This window comes from Caretta caretta, chromosome 12, assembly GCF_965140235.1.
Source record: "Caretta caretta isolate rCarCar2 chromosome 12, rCarCar1.hap1, whole genome shotgun sequence".
Taxonomy (NCBI): Eukaryota; Metazoa; Chordata; order Testudines; family Cheloniidae; genus Caretta; species Caretta caretta.
The window spans coordinates 43,633,106-43,642,137 of NC_134217.1; the positions used below are offsets into that span (position 1 = coordinate 43,633,106).

General features: G+C 52.1%; 1 protein-coding gene across 1 annotated transcript; it reads right to left on the minus strand.

Moving 5' to 3' along the window:
• Positions 1–827: 827 nt before the first annotated feature.
• Positions 828–8,657, minus strand: ATXN1L (ataxin 1 like). The gene is made up of 2 exons (XM_048816544.2): positions 8,548–8,657; positions 828–7,892 (listed from the first exon to the last, which is right to left on the minus strand). Exon 2 carries the CDS (start codon positions 7,773–7,775, stop codon positions 5,685–5,687), a length of 2,091 nt encoding a protein of 696 aa, XP_048672501.1. The 5' UTR covers positions 7,776–7,892; positions 8,548–8,657; the 3' UTR covers positions 828–5,684.
• Between the last annotated feature and the right edge of the window lie 375 nt (positions 8,658–9,032).

The following is a 9,032-nucleotide window of genomic DNA, read 5'->3' on the forward strand; positions in this document are numbered from 1 at the left end:
TGGCCATCAGGAAGTTTAGACTTGAAATTAGATGAAGGTTTCTAACCATCAGATGAGTGAAGTTCTGGAACAGCCTTCCAAGGGAAGCAGTGGGGGCAAAAGACATATCTGGCTTCAAGACAAAGCTTGATAAGTTTATGGAGGAGATGGTATGATGGGTTAGCCTAATTTTGGCAATGAATTGATCTTCGATTACTAGCAATAGTCCCAATGGCCTGTGATGGGATGGGATCTGAGTTACTACAGAAAATTCTTTCCCAGGTGTCTGGCTGGTGAGACATGCCCACATGCTCAGGATTTAGCTGATCGCCATATTTGGGGTTAGGAAGGAATTTTCCCCCAGGGCAGATTGGCAGAGGCTCTGGGTTTTTTTTGCCTTCCTCTGCAGCATGGGACACAGGTCACTTGCTGGAGGATTCTCTGCACCTTGATGTCTTTAAACCATGATTTGAGGACTTCAATAGCTCAGACATAAGTTAGGGGTTTGTTACAGGAGTTGTTGGGTGAGATTCTGTGGCCTGCGTTGTGCAGGAGGTCAGACTAGATGATCATAATGGTCCCTTCTGACCTTGAAGTCTATGATTAGGGGATTAGGCTTTGCTGCTGATCAGGGCTAGCCCAGAGGAATGGCTGTAGGAACTGGATACTCAGCGCAGAAGGGTTTGAACATAGACATTGATCATAAGCCATGTTTACTAGCAGGCTCTTGCCACTTACTTACACTTGCATCATCAGCCTCTAGGTCACCTTGTACAAGAAGAGGGGGCCTGCATCCAAATGCCCAAAGGAACATGGGTGCCACAGAGAAGCAAGAAGTCGCAAACACAGAAGGAAAAACTATTGGTTTATATATAGATATAGATATATAGATATATACTGTGTTTACATAGTCAACAAGTTAAATGCAATATTCATAAGAAGAGCATTAACAATAAAAATACAATCTGTGTGTAGCCAAGTACAGACTTAAAATGGTAAAACAGGAAAGGATCTCACCAAAAGTACAAATATACAGTACAAATTGATTTATTTAAAACAGTTACAAAAAAAGCACAACAAAATAGAGATTATCCTTAGAATTATTAATGCTTTGTTAAAGATCAGGTAGGAAGAGAGGGACTGGAACAAGGTTGGAGGGGAGCACCTGACTAGTTCTAAGGCTTTAGATACAATGCAGTTGGTTACATGTCTATACAGCCATTACATAACTGGGGATTATAGTTGAGGGTTGAGTAGTTATCTACAAGACCACCTAGCTGTGGGTCAGCCCAGCCCATTTCCCCAGCGTGGCACTTCCCTATTTCTTGAGACCCCGAAGCCATTTGTATGCAACAATCCTTCCCCTTACTCTAAGGTGCTATGCAAGTGGAGAGAAACTGGGATGTACACTGTCTGGAGGGGCCTAGCATGCCTGGGAAGGATGCTAGGGGCTAGCTGTGCAGTCCTCTCCCCTCAACGCACACAGATATAAATGCAGCGGAGGGGTCTCCACCATCAGCACATTCATGGCACCAAGAGCACACCCTGGTTCAGACTCCCTGTACAGAATGCACATTCAGAGCCATTTTAGCAGCTTCCTCTGAACAATTTCAGGCCTTAGAACAGCCCGAAAGACAGAGTGGTTGTGAGTTTGACACTAGGGGAAGGCACATGCGCTGCTGCAGGCAGGAACTGGTGTTCAGGCTGCTTGAGTTGCTGTGGTTAACAAACAGAACATTTGCTAAGTTACAGGGATTTTTACTTCTCTACAGGGGAAAGAAGGGTATGAAATGGAACAAATACTTAATGTGAAAAGTGCATTTTACTAGTGCCCCTGCTAGGAAGGGCTGGCAGAGCTCCCTCTGCAGCACCCCTCCTTTCTAACCAGGGCTTCCTCTGCATAGTCTGGGAGTAATGGGAGCTCTGTCACTCAGACCTAGTCCCCCATTCCTGGGGAAACAGCGTACACCATAGCTACCAGCCTGGCCTCTGCTGGGCAGCTGTCCCCTGGAATGTTTCAGGAGATGGAACAGATGGCTGCAGATCCCCATTATTGCATATTACGGAATCTTCCCAAAGCCCCGCCGTGAGCCTGGCAGGGAAGATGTGCCTGAAGACCCCAGTGCTCTGGTCAGATCACCTACACTGGGTGAGGCTGAGGTCAGCAGCTCTCCTTCCCTCTGTAGTGTAACAGCAGAAACACCTTATTGCTCTGGTAAGTCTATCCCCACTCTTGCAAACACAGAAGCCCCCGTGGCCAACTCATTCTGGACCCTCTTTCAGATCATCTCTTCCTGCAAACCAGAGAACCCCCAGCAGGCTCTGTCTTGGGCTCCCCCACAGTCATTCCTCTCAGCTTCTCCCCCACTTACTACCTCCAGACTTTCCTGAGACCAGCCGACACACAGACTATCACTACAGCCACCCATAAAGAGCTAGGGGAGACTCTGCTGACTGCTGGGGGACCTGGCAGCTTCTGTGGTCCATTTCTGTTACCTGCCTCTGCGGCAAGGGCCCAGTGTCCTACATCCTTCATTTGGTACTCCCCTTTGGATGTGGTTTCGGTGCTGCTGTAAGGGCCCAGAATAGAAGAGTGACAGCTGGAACTTACTTGCTGAACTGTGGGATTGGTCAGAGGGAGAGAAGAGGAAAAGCATTGAGAAAGGTCACACTCTCACTGGCTTCCTCCACTGAGCCCACATCAGCACTGCTTACCATAGATATGCAAGCAGGCAGCAGGACAGACTGGTAGTCAGGTGGAGAAAGGCGACAGAGCAAAATGTGGGGAGCACTGAAGTTACATTTTAGCCTGGCTGTAGATGGCTTGGAAGGCATCTGCGCCTACCCTTTTAGCTGGCTGACAGAGCACAGTGGAGGGGGCGGGCACAGTAACATCTTTCACTATGAAGCAGACTCTTCAAAACCCCTTTCCAAGAGGGACAAAGAGGCTCCTGTATTTAGTGAGGCACATGGCAGGGGTCTACACCATTCAACTGCTCAAGTAATCTCCCTCCATGCACACAACCAGCCCCCTTACATTTCTACTCCAAGATGCATGTGTACCTGCCATAACCTTCTCCTCACCTATCAACCCACTACAGAAAACTACCCCTTGGCTCTTTGCCCTGTGTCTATAACCAAAGTGCAGGCTACTCAGGACAAGCCAGTGTAACAACCAAGATCTTCATGCAGGAGAGTCAAGCAAGCAGCAAGTAGGTGAAACAGCAGGGAAGAAGTGTGATGAGAGGCCAAGCACCTAGAGCTTGACCAATCTGTTTTACAGTCAAAAGGTGCTGTGCAAACATTTGTTCTCTCTGCTGCTGCAACCAAGGGAGGCCAAAGTTTCCCAGGAAGAGTGTCATTTTGGTTTTAGTCTTTCAAATTTACTAATGGGACTAACTAGAAATTGCTTATTGGCCAGAGGGAGCTGCAGATTATGCATCCAAAGGCCAGAGAAAAGTAAAGACAGCTAGAATCTCTGCTCTGGTAGAGGCCTGGTGAGGCTACATGGCCACAGGTCCAGGCACCTTCCTGACATCAGACCAATCCACGAGCAACACAGGGAAAGCACCTGTTTGCCTTGGGGAGAGAGACAAGTGCAGACATTTCAAAGGTGGTGACAGAATAAACTGCCAAGAGTGTTCTGGGGATCCCAGCACTAGGGAGACAGGGAGATATGCCGGGTGAAGGAACATTCTGTTGACTCTCTAAGCTTCTTAATGCCTAAAACACAGTGTTCCCACATAGTGCACATACACTAGTGCCAACTCGGTTAGGAGGCACGTCAAGGGGAATGTGGACAAACACTGATCTGTTAGGAGCCACAACGACTGCAAGCTCAGCAAAACAACAAAGGTTCTGGAGGAAAATAAAAGGTGCAGAGACTGTTCACCAGCTGGAGGCATTGATACCCAAGCTACTCAGGGAGACAGAATAAAAATAGCGCCCAGCAGCCAAGCACTCCAGGCAGCAGTGTTTGGGAAGATGGAAATTGAGGAAAAAACAAGAGGAAGAGAAAGCAAGAAGATGCAAAATAGAACTGGAGTGAGACACCATCAGGAACCCAGCTCGAAGCTTGAGGTGCATGCACTCCTCAAAGATACTAACACCTCTACGCAGGCATGTTCCGAATACAAAAACTGTTGACTGTAATACAATGAGGAATACTCAAAAGTCAGGATATGCCAAAGTGAAGGTTCTCTCATTCTCACCACCTAGTTGGCCTATTCTGGATTTCTTCTTGTGCAGTCAGAGGTGACTCGATACTAAGAATGTCCAGAGTGAGCAAGTTAGTGTGAACACAAGTACTTTCACTTGGACGGAGTGTTATGACCATAATAATGTATTAAACTGTTCTACACATCCTTGTTTAAGAAAAACACTCATCTCTCGATTTCACTGTGTAGTTCTGCAGTGGACTCCACAGTGAAGCATCAGAGCATCCAGCGTAAAAGGACACCTACGAAATTGTCCAGAGATATTGTGCATGTTATTCCATAGTCCTGTGATTAGTATAGGGACTCTAAACTTAGTGGAAATTTTGTATCATGCCTGCACACACATTTCTCTCTTGTTTATAGTTGTTATATTTAACAAATTACCCTGGAAGGAGTGATGAGCCACCTGAAAAGTTTTTGTTTGGAGTAGTTCAGCCAATTTTGATGTATTGATGTACACAAGTGTCAGTCTTTTCACAGTGGAAGAATACATTTTCATCCTTATCTAAAGAGCAACTTAAAAACATTTTGGCTCAGTTTTCTCCCCAAAAATTCAGCTACAGTTTGAATCCAAGAATGGAAAGTTTAAGCCCAAAAGGAGATTTTTTTTAGAAAGTTATGACCATGTGAAGAAAGCTTTAAAATACAGTCTTCATATCACCTTTATTATAGCAATTACCACTAGGAAATGCTATAATTAGACTTAGCTTTGGTGACAAATAATTACTTGGTATCTGTATAGTGGGGAACCAACTACAGCTCATGCCCTATCCCAGCTGCCATAGGCCCGTCCCCAGTTCAATCACTCCCTACCCATCCTCTAGGACCTTCCTCTCCAATTTCTAATATTCACTGCAGTCTCTCTTTCTACAGATGCTTTGCTAGAAGAAAGCCCAATAGGATTCAGTGGAGGAGATACATCAAGCAGAGGCCACCAGAGCAGCACCTGCATCTCCCCCGCACCTCACGAACAGCTCCATTTGTGAAGAAGTTTCCTTTTAAAGTGCATGTGTGAAGAAAGGGGGTGCTAGGAGCAGTGTCCCCTGAATCCCAGTGGGGACTCACCCCTTCCCACCACAAAAAGAGGAATAAGAACTTCAGACATTTTATCTGCTACCTTAAGCTGTGGCTTTTTGGGTCTGCTCTTCTTGACTCCCCCACCCATTCTGAATGCTCAGACCCTGCCCTGCAGGAAACTCAGGCACTAAGACAGATGTGTGAAAGTCCCAACCTCTGGAATGCTTCTAGTCACACGCTCACGACCACATGCCCTGTCCTCCGTCCTTAGTTAGCCCATTGCTGCTGCTCCCTGAAGACTGGAGCTCTCTAGATTCCTCAATGATCAACAATTGAACTGGAACAAATCCAGCTCTGCACGGCAAAGAGCAGCCAGGCTGGTGAACCCACCACTCAGTCTGTGCAAATTCTCCACCTGAAAAAGGTGAGGCTCACTCATGGGTGACGTCCCAGGTCATGGCCTCAAAGAGATCACTTCCCTGCATTAGAACGCCCTTCTATAGACAGCTTGACCTCCTGTGGAATGAAAGAGGGACGAAGCAGGGACGGATGAGACTCCTCCCCCTGCATGCTGTATCTTTGGAAGCCTGGGGCTGTCCAGCAGTGCTGAGCACCAGGGTCAGGCTGGGAGGACTCCGTACAGGAAATCTGGGCTGCACTGTCCCTTTCTGACTGATTCTTCCTCTCACTGGCTCTGTCGGATGGCTCTCTGGGCCCCTGACCTGTTCTCTCGGGCCTCTCTCTGGTGGGCACCAGCTGGCCCGCAAGAGGGCAGTTAGCCTGAGAAGCAGAGTTGCCATTCAAGCTCTGTAAACTGATTGATATGCAGACATCGCCCACCTGCAGCCTGTGACAGGGCAGAGCAAAGAGCTGAGCGGTCCGCCCCGGGCTACAGGAGGACCAGCCCTGGCCATACACGAAGAAGGGATGCTCGGGGGGTACGTCAATGCTCACTTTACTCTGCTGCTCCCCAACCACAAAATGCAATGTGACAAACCCAGGCCACTGACTCTCCTGGATATCCACCACTGTGCTGGAGTCAATCTTCAGGCCCCCGCTAACCTCAGCACTCCGCACAAAATCCTGGGTCTGCAGGTCTTCCACCCTCTTCAGCTCCCCTGTGGCCAGCTGTATGATGGCTCCTTTCATGAAATGGGAGGGCAGATGTGAGGAGCTGGGGGGTTGCAACTGGGCTGAGTCCTTGTCACGTGAGCTTCCGTGGGTCTGTGCATCTGGACTCTGTCTCATCAGGATTTCTGAAGCAGAAGACCTGACGGGCTCAGACCCAATACGCACCAAGACTGGCTTGCCATTAGCTATTACCATTCCTTTGGGTAACTGTCTGTGTCTAACTGGCTCCTCAGGGGACATCACATATGGACTCCTGGCCTGGCTTTTCTCAGCTGTTTCCACTGGGTTCCTCAGCAAGCCCCTTGACTCCCCCTGCTGATCAGGGATATTATGGCAAAGGTTTAAAGGGCTCAGGCCATCCTTTCTCTGGGCTGCCAGAATAGAGTAATCCTGAGAAGCCAACACCCCAACCACTCTCTGCACCTCCAAGTCAGTGTCTGGCGTGCTTCTGTGAGCTGGCACAGAGTCCTCTGTTCTCAGAGTCTGATAACCTGAAAAGAGCTGTCCATCCACCACACACTGCACTGCAGCCCCAGGGTGCGGGCCTTCAGCTTTATTGCTGGCAGAGGCCAAAGCCTCACTGGTCCTCCTCACCACACTATGCTCCAGATGTCTCTGTCCACCATTGGCAGAGGCTACCTCTGAACTCAGTTGACTTTCTTGCAGAGGAGGATCTGGGCTTCCCCCTACAGTGGAGGTCTCGTATGCTGAATACCCTGGTGGGAGCCGGGACATCTGGTAATAGACAGGAACTCTACTCTGTGTGATGTCCAGTGGCTGCACTCCAGCATGGTGCTGCATTTGGCCTGAAGGGGAGATGACAGAGGCAGCTTTGCTGAAAACATGAGCAGGAGAAGTAGTTTGGGGGGAGGGAGTGGCTTCTTCTGGAAAAAGAGAGGCATATGGCACAAAACGGGGAACATGAGAGGTGGGGAGGTTGGTAGAAGGTGATAGAAGAGGACTAGGGAGGAAGCCGGGGGGCACAGCATAGGGTACTGTGTAATGTGACCCTATAAACTGAAGAGATGTAGAGGGAATCTGAGCATAGTGGATGGGGGGATATGGAATCCCTGGATGCTGGATCAGGGAAGAGGTTACATTAAAGCTGGGGGGCAGAGGACTCATGTTCACAACCGGGTGGAGGCCCGTGGGAGAGAAGGTGGCTGGAGGCACAGCCACTTTGTATAGCATGCCATATTGATCCACAGTCAGGCCAGCTACTGCTTCAGCACCATCACTGCCAAGGCCATATGGTAATGGTGCTTGGCTCTGTCCAGTCACCATGACGCTCCTGCACCACTCTGGGGCATCGCTCACCGGCGTGTGATTGGTAGAGCAGCTGGCTACCCTCCCCACATCCTCACTGGTGACAGGAAGGTCTCGTTTCTTTGGGGGAAGGCATTCCTGGCTTCTCTCATGAGCAGGTTTCATATTGCTTTGCGGTGTCCCAGGAGAACTAAATGGCACTGCTTCCTCATGTGGGCATCAGCAGGGGCTGCTCTGCATTGGCTTTGAACTCCCCAGCACTGCTGGCTGCCACAGCCTCATCTGCCAAGGAACAAAGAGAGAAGTGAGAAGCCAGCAGGTCCCACACAGCGAATGTAGAACTAAGGCAGAGTGGCCAGGGAGCCTCCTCCTGACAGAGCACAAGCCAGAAGTGAAAGGGGAGGAGAAAGCAGAGTGGGAGCAATGGCTGGGACAAGGCAGTCTGGAGAAGACTACAACACAACCAGTAATCCAGGAAGTGGAAAAAGCCCCCCCTCCACCCTGAGAACTGGGTTGGAAAAAGAAAAAAAAGACCCTAACCCACACAGACAGCCCCCCCGGGGGGGGAGGAGAGGAGGGCGAGGAGGCCCCCCGCACACAGCCAAAACGGGGGGGAGGAGAGCAGGGCGAGGAGCGCCCCCCCCGCACAGACAGCGCCCCCGGGGGGGGGAGGGGCCGAGGAGCACCCCCCCGCACAGACAGCCCCCCGGGGGGGGAGGGGAGGGGGAGGAGCGCCCCCCCGCACAGACAGCGCCCCCCCCGCACAGACAGCGCCCCCGGGGGGGAGGGGCCGAGGAGCGCCCCCCCCGCACAGACAGCGCCCCCGGGGGAGGAGCCCCCCCGCACAGACAGCCCCCCGGGGGGGGAGCGGAGGCTCTTTCGCCGGGGCCGGGAGGCGCGTGGGGGGGGCGTAGCCCCTCGCGCGCCGTTGACTCACCCGCCATCTCCCGGCTCCTGGGCCCCGATCCCCGTCGGTCCCGGCGCCGCCCGCAGCCGCCTCCGGGCCCCGGCCCGGCCCCTCCCGGAGTGCGGCGCGCGGCGATGACGCACAGCTCCCGCGCGCCGGAATTTCCTCAGCCAGGCCGAACCGCGCGTCACCCTGGGTCTGCGTGCGGCGCGCGAGGATGACGTCAGTGCGCGCGTTGCCGTGCCGCCTGGGCGGTGACCGTCACCATAGCGACCTGTCCTGCCCGCTCCGCGCATCGTCCCTGCCCCAGCCCTCGGCCCCGCCCCCTTTCCTCAGCCCCGCCCACTGCTCCAGCCCCCTGGCGACCCCCCGTGGCCCGCCCCAGGCAGCCTCCCCAAGCCGGCCCTGGGCCACCCCACTGCTCCCCTGCGGTGCCCCGCCCCTGGGTAGCCCCTCCCCCCCGCCAGGCTCCCCCAGCGCCCAAGGCGCCTCGCAGTGACATCGGCCTGGCTGCC